The sequence below is a fragment of the Oncorhynchus gorbuscha genome, linkage group LG07 (assembly GCF_021184085.1).
Source record: "Oncorhynchus gorbuscha isolate QuinsamMale2020 ecotype Even-year linkage group LG07, OgorEven_v1.0, whole genome shotgun sequence".
Taxonomy (NCBI): Eukaryota; Metazoa; Chordata; class Actinopteri; order Salmoniformes; family Salmonidae; genus Oncorhynchus; species Oncorhynchus gorbuscha.
In genome coordinates this window covers 26,976,185-26,993,174 of record NC_060179.1, presented here as the reverse complement: position 1 = coordinate 26,993,174, position 16,990 = coordinate 26,976,185, and the positions used below count along the sequence as shown (strand labels likewise).

Genomic DNA, 16,990 nt, shown 5'->3' with positions numbered 1-16,990 from the left:
TATAAGTATTTTGTAGTTTATTTTGATACATTGATCTTTATGGTATTTTGGAATTTTATTTTGTATTTTTTTCCCATCCCTGCTCATTTTATGGAGAATATGCCACTTACACAATTATGTTACTGGTATATGAAGCTCACTTTCTGACCAGTAAGAGTCATTGTACATTGGAATGATTTTGATGCATTTTGCTCTGGAAGGTAAATTAATATTTGCATTCTGTGTAGATCATGTAGAAAAGGCATCAGTTATTACCCACAATATGAGTGGGGCCTAAATGTGGGTAAACAAAATTCAATAACATTTCCTCAGATTCAATGATTCACAATTACAACACTGCACTCTCTAGGGGTGAAACGAGTCTCAAGTTAGTCTAATATTGACATAAATGCATGACTAAGTGAAAATTTGAAGTGGAAGTTTGGATTCGCCTCTAGCAAACATTGCCTTTTTAATTTAACCTTTATTTAACTAGGCAAGTCAGTTAAGAACAAATTCTTATTTACAACGACCGCCTACACAGGCCAAACCTCGGCCAAATGGCCGCCGCCCTATGGGACTCCCAATCACAGTCAGTTGTGACTGTGGATTCAAACCAGGGTGTCTGTAGTGACACCTCCAGCACTGAGATGCAGTGCCTTAGACAACTGCACCACTCGGGAGTGCCTTTACAAGAGAGAGGGCAAGGGTTACGGCAGGGGCGCATAGTAAGAAGAGATACAGCCAACAAACAACTTGTACATTTACGCCAAACTGTACATGTGGGAGAGAAATAGTTGTTACATAATGCAGACCTTTTTTCCCACACAAAATACACTATAAAGTGTCTTCGGGAAAGTATTCAGACCGGTTGACTTTTTCCCAAAATTTGTAGGTTACACTACAGCCTTATTCTAAAGTTGATTAAATTGTTTTTTTCCCCCTCATCAATCTACACACAATACCCATTAATGACGGAGCAAAAACAGTTTTTTATAATTTTTTGCTCATTTATATAAAAAATATTTAAAAAATACATAAATAGCCTTCATTTTGCAGAAAAAGAATAGACTGACGAGTTTCAGAAGATAAGTTATTTGTTTCTGGCCATTTTGCTGATGCTCCAGATACTCAACTAGTCTAAAGAAGGCCAGTTGTATTGCTTCTTTAATCGGCACAAAAGTTTTCAGCTGTGCTAACATAATTCCAAAAGAGTTTTCTAATGATCAATTAGCCTTTTAAAATTATAAACTTGGAGTAGCTAACACAACGTGCCATTGGAACACAGGAGTGACGGTTGCTGATCACGGGCCTCTGTACACCTATGTAGATATTCCAGAAAAAATCTGCTGTTTTTAAGCTACAATAGTAATTTACAACATGAACAATGTCTACACTGTATTTCTGATCAAGTTCATGTTATTTAATGGACAAAAAATTGCTTTTATTTAAAAAACAAGGATATTTCTAAATGACCCAAAACTTTTGAATGGTAGTGTAATATTCAGACCCTTTACTCAATACTTTGTTGAAGCACCTCTGGCAGCGATTACAGCCTCGAATCTTCTTGGGTATGACGCTACAAGCTCGGCACACCTGTATTTGAGGAATTTCTCCCATTCATCTATGCAGATCCTTTCAAGCTCTGTCAGGGTGGATGGGGAGCGAGGCTGCACAGCTATTTTCAGGTGTCTCCAGCAATGTTCGATCAGGTTTAAGTCCAGGCTCTGGCTGGGCCACTCAAGGACATTCAGAGACTTGTCCCAAAGCCACTCCTGCATTGTCTTGGCTGTGTGCTTAGGGTCGTTGTCCTGTTGGAAGGTGAACCTTTGCCCCAGTCTGAGGTCTTGAAAGCTCTGGAGCAGGTTTTCATCAAGGATCCGTTTATCTTATCTCCGTTTATCTTTGCCTCGATCCTGACTAGACTCCCAGTCCCTAAAGGTGAAAAACATCCCCACAGCATGATGCTGCCACCACCATGCTTCACCGTAGGGATGGTGCCAGGTTTCCTACAGACGTGACGCTTGGCATTCAAGCCAAAGAGTTCAATAGCATTTCATCAGACCAGAGAATCTTGTTTCTCATGGTCTGAGAGTCTTTCGGTGCCTTTTACTGAGTAGTGGCTTCTGTCTGGCCACTCTACTAGGCTTGATTTGTGGAGTGCTGCAGAGATGGTTGTCCTTGTGGAAGGTGTTCCCATCTCCACAGAGGAACTCTAAAGCTCTGTCAGAGTGACCATCGGGTTCTTAGTCACCACCCTGACCAAGACCCTCCTCCCCCGATTGCTCAGTTTGTCCAGGCGGCCAGCTCTTGGAAGAGTCTTGGTGGTTCCAAACTTCTTCCATTTAAGAATGATGGAGGCCAGTGTGTTCTTGGGGACCTGCAATGCTGCAGAAATGTTTTGGCACCCTTCCCCAGATCTGTGCCTCAACCCAATCCTGTCTCGGAGCTCTACGGGCAATTCCTTCGACCTCATGGCTTGGTTTTTGCTCTGACATGGGATCTTATATAGACAGTCATGTTCAATCAATTTAATTTACCACAGGTGGACTCCAATCAAGTTGTAGAAACATCTCAAAGGATGAACCTGAACTCAATTTCGAGTCTCATAGTAAAGGGTCTACTTATGTACTTATATACATAAGGTATTTCAGATTTTTATTTTGCAAAAATGTCTAAAAACATGTTTTCACTTTGTCTTTATGGGGTATTGTGTGTAGATTGTTGAGGATTTAATTTAATTTAATCAATTTTAGAATAAGGCTGTAACGTATCAAATTGTGGAATAAGTCAAGGGGTCTGTAAACTTTCTGAAGGCACTGTATATACAAAAGTATGTGGTCAGTTTGTTACATTTCTGCCCTGCTAGAGCTGCCCTGATCAAGTGCTGTTCTTGTGAAGTGGAAACGTATAGGAGCAATAACGGTTCAGCCGTGAAGTGGTAGGCCACAGAAGGTCACAGCACGGGACCATCTGACACTCACTACCGAGTTCCAAACTGCCTCTGGAAGCAACATCAGTTAAGAACTGTTCATCGGAACTTGGGTTTCCATGGCCGAGCAGCCGCATGCACACAAGCCTAAGATCACCATGCGCAATGCCAAGTGTCAGCTGGAGTGGTGACAATTTTGTGCTTCCAACTTTGTGCCAACAGTTTAGAGAAGCCCCATTCCTGTTTCAGCATGACAATGCTCCCCGTGCACAAAGCGAGGTTCATACAGAAATTTTTGTCGAGATTGGTGTGAAAGAACTTGACTGGCCTGCACAGAGCCCTGACCTCAACCCCATCGAACATCTTTGGGATGATTTGGAATGCTGACTGCGAGCCAGGCCTTATTGGTCAACATCAGTGCCCAACCTCACTAATGCTCTTGTGGCTGAATGGAAGCAAGTCCCTGCAGGAATGTTCCAACATCTATTGTAAAGCCTTCCCAGAAGAGTGGAGGTTGTAATAGGAGCTAAGGGGGGACCAACTCCTTATTAATGCCCATGATTTTTGAATGAGATGGTCGACTAGCAGGTGTCCACATACTTTTGGTCATGTAGTGTATGTGATTCCTATATGCTTCTCTGGGACCATAGGAAGAGATATTTTTCATGCAGGCCCTTGATGATTAACTCAGGGCTGCAACAACAGAAGGACAACCTCTGTACGACCTTAGTGTTTTTTGTGGCTCGGATATACATCACCGCCATGAACGCAGTGGTTGGATACCCTGCAGATGAGGCTGTGTTGACTCAGTGCTCCATCAGCTCAGTATATGTTACCGTGCAAGAAAACAAATGTCGGTGAGAAAAAAGGCACCCTCTATCTCTAACGGGGGGATGGGTATAACATAAATAAATCTTCAATCAACAGTTCTGCACTCTGAATCAGCACTCTTGTCATCTTGTCCAAAACAGCACCCCAAAAAAGATGGCAAAGATTGGGACCTGGTATCTGGAAAAAAGAGTGTAGCAGTTGAAAAAGCCATTAACGGTTGGAGATAAGATCGGTAAGAGGTAATGGACATAGAAACTGAATGGGACCGTTTTATACGTTACATAATCACTTGAAATAGGGGTGAGAGAGGTTGAAAGACCAAGGGGGAGAGACATGGGAGAGAGCGTCAAAGACAAAAAGATTGAGACATAAACAATGAGAGTGAGGGACAGAATAACTAACAGAGGTGCAATGAGAAAGAGAGAAATTGGGGACATAGAGAGAGAGAAGGAATAAGAGTGAGGAGAGAGGGGGGGGTGATAGGGAGAGATGTTTCACTATGAAAAGCCTCCGATATGTAGTACATGTAAATGTACTGTACAAGCCGCACTGTTCAACTGTGTCATGGTGCTTCTTGTAAGGAGTGGGGGTGGTGACCTTGAAACCACTGCGTCATAATGTAAACATTTAGGTTTCTGGCGCTGCCAGCTCTGCCAGCGATCAAAGTTAAAGGGCAAGACAATGTCACAATGTGTTACCGTCTAATCAAATCAGCTATTCCAACCTTCTTCAGCTTGTCTTACACATAACAGAAAATTACAAGAATATATTACAACAGGTCAAAATGGTGTGCAACAATGACAATACACTTTATTTAACCAGATTCAAGTTTTTGTGGGTTAAAACTAGAAGCATATCCCAGAGAAGGGAGATTAGGAGAAATATGGGCATAACATCTCATATCATGCAAAAATCAAAGATGCCCTCAAAACGACTTGAATGAAGCCTCTGCGCTTGCCTTCAAAATGACCTTTTGGCACTGTTGCCACCTAGAGGTGAGGGATAACATGTTTATTTAGTGGTTGCGGTAGTCTACAGGGTCATAAGGATAATTATATCATAGCTATTTCCATCCCCAGGCTGGACTATAGAGGGAGAACACAAGGTGCCTTATGTGACTCCGTCTGGACCTGAACTCTTGAAGACCAGTAGTTCTGAGACTCCCAAGTACACCTCTCCAAATTGGTCCGACTGAACAATGCCTTTTTTCCCTTTGTTACTGAACAAATATTTTCATAATAGCTCTCCACTGTAATGTTTATATGTACAAGTTATTTGTCCTCATTTTCGGTATGGTATGTTGTAATTGTTTATTTAGAGGGACAGAACAGTACATCCTGATGCTCCTCTGTTGTCCCTCTTCTCTTCCTAGGAAGTTGTGGAGGCGCCAGTGATAGGCTAAGTAAACTGTTATGGCTGATGCTTTTAGCGACCATTGACATGTCTGCAATATTAAACACAGTGATCCAGAAAGAGGATCAAAAATAAACACAAGCATGGACAAACAAATAGATGACTGTCACCAAGGAAATACATAACAATGCATGGTTATGACATGCAATATAGCCAGTGTCTCCAATCCAGGTACATCTGAATTCTATTAGCCAGCACACGATTTGGTTCTGTGTTCTATTAGTCATCTATTTTAGAATGGCATATGGGCAGACACCCTATTGAGGTCATAATGTCAAGATACAGTATCATACAAGATAGATGTTCAGTATACACCCCCCCCCCCCACCACCACCACCACCCCGCGCTTCTCTGTCTGCGTGTTGCTTGTATTAATCAGGGAAGCGGAAGTGTGTGTGTGTGGGGGGGAACAATGCTGGAGCCATGCTTTAGTCAGGATAAGAAACCCCAAACAAGGAGTTTAAATTAGAAGTATTCTCCTATGGGATACCCTGCTGGGTTTTAATTAGGGCAAATCTAATAACATCACACACACACACACGTGTGCACACTGCTACACATGCACGCATTCGCACACACTCTTTTAAGTGACTTAACTTGATGAACCAGGGGAAGGAAATGTTTACTAACACACAATCAGATGATTGCCCGGCTACGTACTTCCTGGTCGCATGACCTTCCCTGCATAAAAAACCCACTCCCTAATGAAAAACAGCACAAGTTGAATGAACCATTCATTTTCTGTGTATGGATAGTTAATACCTAATCATAAGTGCATATGCCCAGAAATGTCATACCACTAGAGTTAAAGGAAAGCTTAACCCAAATGTGTTAATCTGTCAGCAGATGCAGAATGTCTCTGTCTAGTAGACTGATATTGCCTCCTGCTGGAAAATGTTTGAAACTATTTGGTACTGCAATGGGATACGCATCACACACGTGGTGAGAACTAGGTATATTACTTTTTCACCGATACCAACATATATCCTTGTAACACATCCTTGTCTTTCTCTCCCTCACACACACACACACACACACGCACGCACGCACGCACACACACACACACACACACACGCACGCACGCACACACACACATCCCTAGTTGAGTCACAGCAGTGACCAACATCATATGACTGCTCTCAGTGGCCAGTCATTCTCCACTATCCCCTTCCTTCCATAGTTAACCGAGAACCGTGCAGACATAAGCAAGATTTTTGGATTACTACCTGCTGGTCAAGGGCACAAGAAATAACAACCAGTCTGCAGTGACCACACACAGCTCAACCCAATCTTTCCCAGTGAACAAACATGCTTTTTTATTTTACTAAGAGCTACTGGGCTAAAAGGCTACACTTAAAACATTTTTAGGTACACCAAATACCAAAATAGCTTATTTTGAGCATAGATTGAGCCAAATTAGAGACCAGAGAAAGACATAAAACATAATTGTGTGGCCATTCTTGGGCTTTAAAAGTAGTACACTGATGACCCCTTGTGTCAGTCTGAGGTACCTAGTCATCAGAGATAGAGAGGGCAATGGGCATCACATTTACATTTAAGTCATTTAGCAGACGCTGTTATCCAGAGCGACTTACAAATTGGTGCATTCACCTTTTGACATCCAGTGGAACAGCCACTTTACAATAGTGCATCTAAATCTTTTAAGGGGGGGGGGGGGGTAGAAGGATTACTTTATCCTATCCTAGGTATTCCTTAAAGAGGTGGGGTTTCAGGTGTCTCCGGAAGGTGGTGATTGACTCTGCTGTCCTGGCGTCGTGAGGGAGTTTGTTCCACCATTGGGGGGCCAGAGCAGCGAACAGTTTTGACTGGGCTGAGCGGGAACTGTACTTCCTCAGTGGTAGGGAGGCGAGCAGGCCAGAGGTGGATGAACGCAGTGCCCTTGTTTGGGTGTAGGCATAGAGTGAGGTACAGAATAGACTTGTTTCCTACATATGAAAGAAAAAAAATATGGTTAAAAAATATATACATTCGGGTCCTTTACCAGGGGTTAACTTTTTTCTCAGATAATATGCAGATAAATTCTACATTACCACCTTCATGATCAAATTCAACTTTAATACATTCATTATCATATTCCTAATATTGAGTTGCACCCCCCTTTTGCCCTGAGAACAGCTTCAATTTATCCAGGCATGGACTCTACAAGGTGTCGAAAGCATTCCACAGGGATGCTGGCCCATGTTGGCTCCAATGCTTTCCACAGTTGTGTCAACTTGGCTGGATGTCCTTTGGGAGGTGGACCATTCTTGATACACACAGGAAACTGTTGAGCGTGAAAAACCTAGCAGCGTTGCAGTTCTTGACACACTCAAACTGGTGCACCTACTACCATACCCCCGTTCAAAGGCTCTGTCTTGCCCATTCACCCTCTGAATGGCACACATACACAATCCATGTCTCAATTGTCTCAAGGCTTAACAATCCTTCTTAAACCTGCCCCCCCCCTTATCTACACTGATTGAAGTGAATTTAACAAGTGACATCCACAAGGGATCATAGCTTTCACCTGGATTCACCTGGTCAGTCTATGTCATGGAAAAGCAGGTGTCCTTAACGTTTTGTACACTCAGTGTACAGTGATTTGATATGTGTAAGTGAAACACAATTAAATGTAATTTGTACTTGTTTTTTTTATCTCATTCATTTTCATCGTGAAAAATAGGATGTTGAGGAATATTTTTAGTCATAGTTATTGTTGACTAAATTAACACTGGGCGACACGATGGCTCGTTTGGAGCATGAGCTGTCTGGCAAGACCATCATAACAGCATTTCATTCTAAACTTGCCAAGGCAAACTCACAATGCCATATTGTGGCTTGCTCTCCCACAGTTTGGCCAAGTTCTTCCTGGCGCCACTCCACAGGTTATTAGAGTAGTTGTCCTGCAGTTTGTTCTTATGCTTGTAGACGTGCAGGAAGAGGATGGAGAGGTAGAGAAAGAACACAATGAAGAAGGGCACAATGAAGACAATGACAAGTGGAGGGAGGACCCAGCCCCAGTAGTCTATATAGCTGAGGTAGTCCTGAAGGTCTCCCAGTCTTTCTACAGCTGGAACAGGCAGGAAACTGCTGGGCGTCAGTGCAGGAGTGATTTTCACAAGTCATCCTGGCTGTCTCTGCACAGCCACCAGAGATGGCCGAGGCATCAATGCTTTACGTCTGCCTTGGTCCACACCTACATCATACTAAAACCAGGAAGTAGAGAAACAACACATTAGCTTGTCTGCAAACAAATAGCCCACTGCAGGGATCATCAACTAGATTCAGCCGCGGGCCAATTCTTTCTTGAGCGGATGGTCAAGGGCCGAAACATAATTCAAAATACATTGTAGACTGCAAATTGACAGCAAGAAGCCCAAACCGATACAATATTTGACTAAAACAGAATCATTTCCAACCTTGTTACATTTGTATATGATCACGTTTCTCTATTATGTGTGGGAATACTTGGGAACAGACTTCCAAAATTAAAATAACTTTGCATAACTATTCAACTTAGAGGATGGCAAGGTTTCTATCAGTCACATAAACAAATATAAAGCTGGCTGTGTGTGTTATCATTTAACAACAGCTACATATTGATATAAACATTTGTATCAACAAACCTAAATTAGTGGGAACACCCCACGATGCCACATCTGGGGTGTATTCATTATGCCAATTATGTTGCAAACTGTTTCGTCTATTGCTAAACGTTTTGCAGCGTGAAACCGTTTACTCCAAACGAAAAACGTTTTGCAAAGAAAACGAGAGTTTCTATTGGATAAATTCAGGTAGGTCCTGCTCCGTTTCGTTCAGTTTGCTTTTATATAAGAAGATTTTAGCAACAGAATCGGAGTAATGAATGAAGCTGATACTGTGGTTTGGTTTACATCAGGGGCATCTTCCACTGCCCGTGTCTATTGAATTATCCGTGGCAAATAAACTCGTCTCTTTAGCTCTGATCTAAATAGTTTTCCGTTTTCATGTTTAGCTAAATCGGACGTGGAAGAGAAAGCGCTGTTGCTGACACTTGTTGCTTTTTAACATTGATCTGTCTTTCAAAAACATCGACCATGTGACACAAGAAGGGTTGTCATCCCAGCATGCAATGCGAGGCACGAATTCTAAAAGACGTGAGTGAACTCGAGCTAGCTAGGTACCAAATTGATTAGCCTGCTAGGTAAGTTGGGAAATTAGTACATTTTTACACATTTAAACACATAATGTATTTACCGTTGGCTATAGAGTCATGCCTTACTTTATTTGTATATGTCTGTCTAAGGTAACGATGAAATTGACTGTGTTTAGCTAAAGGTAGTTAGCAAACTAGTGTTGGCAAGCTGGCTGTCTTTACCAACTTGACTTTGCTTGCTATATATATATAGGGTAAAATCAATTCTAGGATTGTTAGGGAATAATGTATGAGTTAACTAAAGAGCTCTAACTAGGAAATTATCATAGCTAGCTATAGCCAGCAACATTTTTCCATTCAAAGAAAACTCTCTTCACCTCTCACCCTTGCCAGGATATCCCGACCCTATTGTTACGCTTGTTTACACTTAGCTGCACTGGGGTCAGAACGCAATCAAGGTTACATTAAGACACATTGGAGGGAGAGGGAAATATGGTTCGGAAAACTTAGGGATGGTATATGCCACTGTACACCAAATTTTACCAGAACAATATTGTGTGTAATTGCAGACTATTCTTAGGGTGCTTAAATCAGTCGTTTTTGATTACATAAAATGAAGTTAAGTCGGAGCTCCAGTCCGTCCACACTAGTAGCTGCTCAACTGCATCGCAAATCGTGGAGTTGAGTTTAAATGGCTACCCTCACCCCAACCTCCCACAACAGAAAATGATAGCCCCCCTCCCTCTTACCCAGCCACGCATGTGCCAATGCTAGATTTATATTGGTACAATTACAAGGGGCATAGCTATATCATTTTAGCAATTTAGCAGATTTTCTTATGTAGTATGACTTACACTTAGTATAGCCTAGTATTTTACAGTATAGCGACTTGCAGTATATCCTGCAGCAGCATAACCTATATTTATCTGTGCTGTGACCAATAATCTCTAGTGGTTTGCAGAGTGAGAAATACTGTTATTACCAATGGTCTTTGGTGTGTGTCAGTCTATTTACTGTAGGTGGTGCTGATGGCTAATAGTGGTAGGCTGCTATGCACCCAAGACTGAGAAGCTGGCCATTACGAGGTAGTCCTAGGTCAAATACTCTTCTTTCAAATACTTCAGCTGGACATTTATTTAGCATGGTACAATGGAGCTAATGAAATAGACCCAAAAGTGCAAACTTCAAGCTAATTCGTGTGCATCAGACTTTTGACCCAGGCCTGTCATGCAGCTCACAATCTGATTGCATGTCACCAGCATCTTTAATTTGACATAGGCCTAGTTCAGAGGAGGCATCAACGCATCACTGCTTTATATATTTATGAAAGCGTTTATTGCAGTGCCCCCACGTAGTCCTGCTGGAATGCATCTGGCTGGCACAGGCTTGTCTTGCAGGATGTCTGGGACATCACATACAACACCACCCCTTTCGTGCCCTTGCTTGTCAGAGAACAAAATCCCCACTGACACAACACTAGATCTTTTGTTTTCTTTCTTCCTCCATGTTAGTTATTTTAAGAGATACTTTTAATGAGTTAGCCTAATGTGTGATTTTGTTTTAATCTGCAGACAACCAAAGGTACAGGTGATATCGATATATTGCTGTCAATGGTTAATAAAAATGTATTATCCAAATTAACCTGTGACACTAAAATGTCCATGAAATTGGGCATTTTCCTAAAATTGAATATTTTTTTGTTTACTTCTGTGGGTTCAGTCTTTCAGAGTGGGGCTGAAATGTCATCTGAAATTACCCCGCTGCATTGGAGTTTATCGTCATTCATTGGCCCTGGATAGTTGTGAGTTGACAGTTAGGGCCTAACAATTAGCCTATACTAGTACACCCTAGACATTAGGCCTAGTTTAATCGTTTAGGAAGGATAGCACAGGCTGGAAGGATAACACAGGCTGCTTCACATTAAGCTAGTTTGGACAGTAGAGACCAGACTGGTATATACGCCTCGGCTTCTGGGTATTGCATGGGAGTGGAGTTAACGATCTTAATAGCTGCAGGCTACAACATTTGCCTTGTCTCTGCAAAGGCAGGGAGGAGTGTCTGTGCAGCTGCCATTTGTGTTTGCTAATGTATGTGCCTTTTTTTTTGTGTGTTTGGGCATGTGATTGTGTGTATGGGTTGTGTACGTGCATGTGTGCTCCTGTCTGTCTCCTACTGTGTGTGTGTACAGGTAGAGGGAGAGTGTGTTGCTATTCTTCTGAGCCAGCTGCTACACATCCCAAGCTCTCCCCCCTCTCCCCTCCCTTTTCCTTTTTGAGCCGACTGGCAAGACCAGTTTGTGTTTGATCGGGAAAACCAGCTCTTCCAGTTGTCCATGCCAACAAATTCTGGTATGATCCCAGCCAGGTCCCTGGGAATGCTCAAAACGCCCGGCCAATCCCATGAAAGGCATATTGGGTTATCACTGGTGGTAGTTTAGTTGGTATAGCAGTTGTTCCCTGGTTTCCTCCTCTCTATGAAGTTTGGATCTGTTGAGTGGCTTTTGTGTGCATTGAGTATACTTTGACTGACAGTTCATTCTAGTGGGGTGAGTGAACAAGGCTCTTTTATTCAGTTTGATATAGGAGGACATTTTGCCTGGTGAATATCAGTGAGGACTGTTAGCAGATTTAGTAGCTAGGATTAGGCTACAAAGTGAAATAGGCTAGTTTATCATGTCTATGCTCAATAATGGGTGGAAATATATTATTTGGCCTTAGTTATTGGATGATTTAATGATTATTATAAACCGGGTGGTTCGAGCCCTGAATGCTGATTGGATGAGAGCCGTGATATGTCGAACCGTATACCACGGGTATGACCAACATTTTTTTTTACTATTCTAATTACGTTGGTAACCAGTTTATAATAGCAATAAGTCATCTCTGGGTTTTGTGGTATATGGCAAATATACCACGGCTAAGGGCTGTATCCAGGCATTCTGCGTTGCGTCGTGCGTAAGAACAGCCCTAAGCGGTGGTATATTGGCCATATACCACAAAACCCAGAGATGACTTATTGCTATTATAAACTTATTGCTTATTTCTCCAATGGTGATTAAGCCAAACCTACTGTACCAGCTTGGGAAGGGACAGGAAAGAGAAGTCCAGGCAAGCTTGAACTGTGTGTGTGTGTGTGTGTGCGCACTCGCCTGCACTAATGTGTTTGTGCATTATGTGCTCTGGCTACATTGCCTTCAAAACCCGATTTACAAATTTGACTGCCCTTTAGGATCAGATATGGTCATGTGAATGAAAGAGAGGACTCTATGAGCATGCCCTGGATTGCAGTCACTTCTCAGTGTCTACATAAGCAAAATACTGGTTGTAATTACCTTGTATCATATTTGACCGGTATTGTATCATATTTTATTACAGGTATTGTAGTGACCTGTCAGTGCAGCCATTTCCTTTAGGGGCGCTCGTGAGTAAAATAGGGTCCTCTCTTGACTCATCTTACCCTCTGTTTTCTTTATCTTTTTTGCTTTCCCTTCCTCTCGCAGATTTCCGGTTTGGTGCTAGATGGAGTTGTGTATTGGCTGAGTGAAGCTACCAACCAGTGAGTGATTGGATGATGAGCAGTCCTCTGCTAAGTGGGAGCAGCCCCGGCTCCAGTGGGGCCTCGGAATCCACTGACCTCTTCAGGGACCTATGCGGTCGACTCAAAGACTGTCACGATAGTGCACTGCAAGGTAGGCCTACTGTCTACATGCCAGGGAACCTCCACCAAAACAACTAAGGCCAGTGGGACATGTTTAATACAACTATCAGTGTTAAGAGTACTTGTCAAAATAAATCATTCAACAATCCCCTTTTCAAGCTCTTTTTTTTTATCCTGTGTTTAGGTTTGCAAACCAAAGTGAACAAGCTGAAGAAGGAGCGATGTTTGTAAGTACAGTCATTTTAGTTGAACGTTGTGTTGATGATCAATGAATAGAATCTGAAACTTCATATTTTCTGACATTCTACTTGCCATTTCAAAGAGTGTGATTATTGTTTTACGGCCGCACTTAAGATGAGACCATTTTCCATTGACTCCCCGTCAGTGTGTAAGGTTTCAAATGTCACTGAGAAAGTCAGTCTGACAAAGGCCTCTTTCACACTCTTACTTCAGTAGTACAGCATTCTGAGCCCTACTCATTTACCAGGGCTCTGTGATGGGAATCCCAAAATATAATTCCTCTTGTACCCCAAGAATGCACATTCAAATACATTACTTATATACTCAAACACTCCCATGTTTATTAATTCAAAGGATTTAAACCAATGTGTTCCTTCCTTTTGTCCCCCCCTCTCACCCCGTAGAGATGCCCAAAGACTGGAGGAGTTCTACAGCAGACACCAGCAGTTGAGGGAGCAGCACAAAACCCTGCGGGACACTGTCACAGTTCTGGAGGACAGGTAGGTACCCCATCAACCTGTCTGTCCCTATTTGTCTGTCTCCCTCAGAGAAAAAGTCAATCTACCTATATTTCTCTCGATCTCTCCCTTTTGTTAGTCCTTTGGTTAATCTTTTCTCCTCTGTCTTTCTTCTTTCCCGTCTGTCTCTCTCCCTCTGCCCAGGCTGCGAGCAGGGCTGTGTGATCGCTGTTCTGTTACAGAGGAGCACATGAGGAAGAAGCAGGTGGAGTTTGAGAAAGGCCGTCAGCAGAACATGCGCCTCATCGCAGAGATCAGTGAGTTGTACATCATTCCCTTCTCACTTGCACATACCCTACATTCTGTATCTGAGATTCATTTACCTCCACACTGGTCCCTCTTTTACACAGGCCATACAGCTCCTAAGCTTTTGGCTAAAATAGGATATGATTATGACAAAGGATGGGGGCGGTCATGAGTCATTCACAAGGGAACTCTCTCACTACCACCCCCATCTCTTTGTCCACTGCACTCCTTTTTTTTCCTCTGTAATAGGTTCCCTCATAGATCTACACGTCACACAATATAGCCTTTCTCTTTTTCGCTAAGTCTGGGGGTAGCGGGGGAGGGGGAGACGGACACACAAGTAGTCTCTTTTTACATTGATGGAAAAGGCAAACCTGAATGATCTCTTTGTTTCCTAAGTTATCTCCCAAATGTAACATTCCTCCGTGCTCACAAAAGGGATGCAGTTCTTCCTCTATACCACTAGTGCTCTGCAAATAAATTGACTAAGCCCAATCACCGCTGTAGTAGGGCGATTCCATTGGGAGGAAGGATGTTTGACAAGCATTTTACATTTGTATCATAAATAATGTTTAAGCAAAATCATGATGAAAGTGGCCATTTTAGGCCTATACTTGCCTCCTGTAAGACCCTATGATCTGTGCATCTTGGTGTCGTTATACTTACAACATGATACAGACAACATCTTGGTGTCATTATACTTCTTATAGTGTGTTCTCAAATATGTATTATGTCTACATTCTGAAATACACTTTTTCACATTAATGTATTCAATTATAAAAAATATTAATTTGAATATTTCAAAATTACCCTTTTTAATTCTGTGTGTTTTTAGACATTGTTTGGAAAATTATACTCTTCAAACATGTCAAGTGTCCAGATTGGGCTCTCTGTACTTTTGAAGATCTAACCCATTTCATACATTTACATTATAGGTCATTAACCAATCAAAGCCCTACTTCAGGATTGTTTGCACATTCAGCAAATCACCAGCAGAGGGAGTTCCCTTTGAATCCATTTTACCATTCACTGTGTTGCTTGTGCTCATAAAATGTATCATAACTTCAAAATTTGCACAGAGCCCACTATGGAAATGTGATGTACTTGTTGAGTATATTGTTCCAAACAATGTCTTAAAATCTAAAAGGGTACTTTTGCCATATTCATATTTTTCATGTTGAATAATTGAATATAGTTTTATTTCAGAATCTTGACTTACTCTATTTGTTAGAGCACACTAATGAGTATAATGACATCAAGATGTTCACAGATGATACAGTTTTACAGGAGGCATGTATAGTTCTAAAAATGGCCACTTTCATCATGATTTTCTTAAATTCCTCCCAAATTAAGTTTGTGAAAATTGCAAGAACAATCTGAGATAGCTAAAATGTCATTTGCATAAGTATTCCCACCCCTTTGCTATGATACTCCAAACTGAGCTCAAGTGTATCCAATTTCCTTTAATCATCCACCTGTGGCCAATGAAGTTGTTTGTACATGATTTATGATTTAGAACAAAATGCGTCTGTCTATGTACACTACCGGTCAGAAGTTTTAGAACACCTAATCATTCAAGGGTTTTTATACATGTTTTACTATTTTCTACATTGTAGAATAATAGTGATGACATCAAAACTATGAAACAACACATACGGAATCATGTAGTAACCAAAAAATTGTTATATCAAAATATATTTTATGTTTGAGATTCATCAAAGTAGCCACCCTTTGGCTTGATGACAGCTTTGCACACTGTTGGCATTTTCACAACCAGCTTCACATGGAATGCTTTTCCAACAGTCTTGAATGAGTTCCCACATATGCTGAGCACTTGTTGGCTGCTTTTCCTTCACTCTGTGGTCCGACCCATCCCAAACCATCCCAATTTGGTTGGCAAAGTAGCCCTTACACAGCCTGAAGGTGTGTTGGGTCATTGTCCTGGTGAAAAGCAAATGATAGTCCCACTAAGCACATGCCAGATGGGATGGTGTATCGCTGCAGAATGCTGTGATAGCCATGCTGGTTAAGTGTGCCTTGAATTCTAAATAAATCACAGACATTGTCACCAGCAAAGCACCCCCACAACACCACCACCTCCTCTATGCTTTACGGTGAAAAATGCACATGCGGAGATCATCTGTTAACCCACACTGCGTCTCACAAAGACACGGCGGTTGGAATGAAAAATCTCCAATTTGGACTCCAGACCAAAGGACAAATTTCCACCAGTAACTCAGGGTCTTCCATTCCTGTGGCGGTCCTCATGAGAGGCAGTTTCATCATAGCACTTGATGGTTTTTGCTACTGCACTTGAAGAAAAGTTCAAAGTTTTTGAAATGTTCCATATTGACTGGCCTTCATGCCTTAAAGTAATGATGGACTGTCATTTCTCTGCCTATTTGAGCTGTTCTTGCTGTAATATGGACTTGGTCTTTTACCAAATAGGGCTGTCTTCTGTATATCACCCCTACCTAGTCACAACACAACTGATTGGCTCAAACGCATTAAGAAGGAAATAAATTCCACCAATTCACTTTTAAGGCACACCTATTCATTGAAATGCATTCCATGTGACTACCTTATGAAGCTGGTTGAGAGAATGCCATAGTGTGCAACCTGTCAAGGCTGCTATTTGAAGAAACTCACATATAAAGTATATTTTGATTTGTTTAACAATTTTTTTGGTTACTAAATGTTTCCATATGTGCTATTTTATAGTTTTGATGTCTTTACTATTATTCTACAATGTAGAAATTTGTAAAAAATAAAGAAAAACCCTTGAATGAGTAGGTGTTCTAAAACGTTTGACCGGTTGTGTATTTCAGAGCAGAAACTATACCATGAAGTCCAAGGAACTGGCTGTAGATCTCCAAGATAGAATTGTGATGAGGCATATATCTGGGGAAGGGTATGAAACATTTTCTAGAGTGTTAAAAGTTTACAAGAGCTCCATCATTGGGAAATGTTTAAAAAAAATATATGGAACCACCCAGACTCTGCCTAGCGTTGGCTGTCCGCCCAAACTGAGACACCAGG

At 41.7% G+C, this 16,990-nt stretch overlaps 1 protein-coding gene across 5 annotated transcripts in view; it reads left to right on the top strand.

The window, feature by feature from the left end:
* Positions 1 to 16,990, top strand: part of rbbp8 (retinoblastoma binding protein 8) — a 40,029-nt gene that overhangs the window by 17,215 nt on the left and 5,824 nt on the right. The window contains exons 1-5 of one of the 5 annotated variants that reach the window (XM_046356005.1): positions 9,055 to 9,291; positions 12,790 to 12,978; positions 13,132 to 13,174; positions 13,592 to 13,687; positions 13,850 to 13,962. In XM_046356005.1, the coding sequence (XP_046211961.1) occupies positions 12,858 to 12,978; positions 13,132 to 13,174; positions 13,592 to 13,687; positions 13,850 to 13,962 (373 nt within the window). In that variant the 5' untranslated portion in view covers positions 9,055 to 9,291; positions 12,790 to 12,857. Of the gene's footprint in view, positions 1 to 9,054; positions 9,339 to 11,678; positions 11,836 to 12,082; positions 12,103 to 12,789; positions 12,979 to 13,131; positions 13,175 to 13,591; positions 13,688 to 13,849; positions 13,963 to 16,990 lie in introns of those variants that run through there. The other 4 variants (XM_046356003.1, XM_046356004.1, XM_046356007.1 and 1 more) reach the window with 4 other exon arrangements.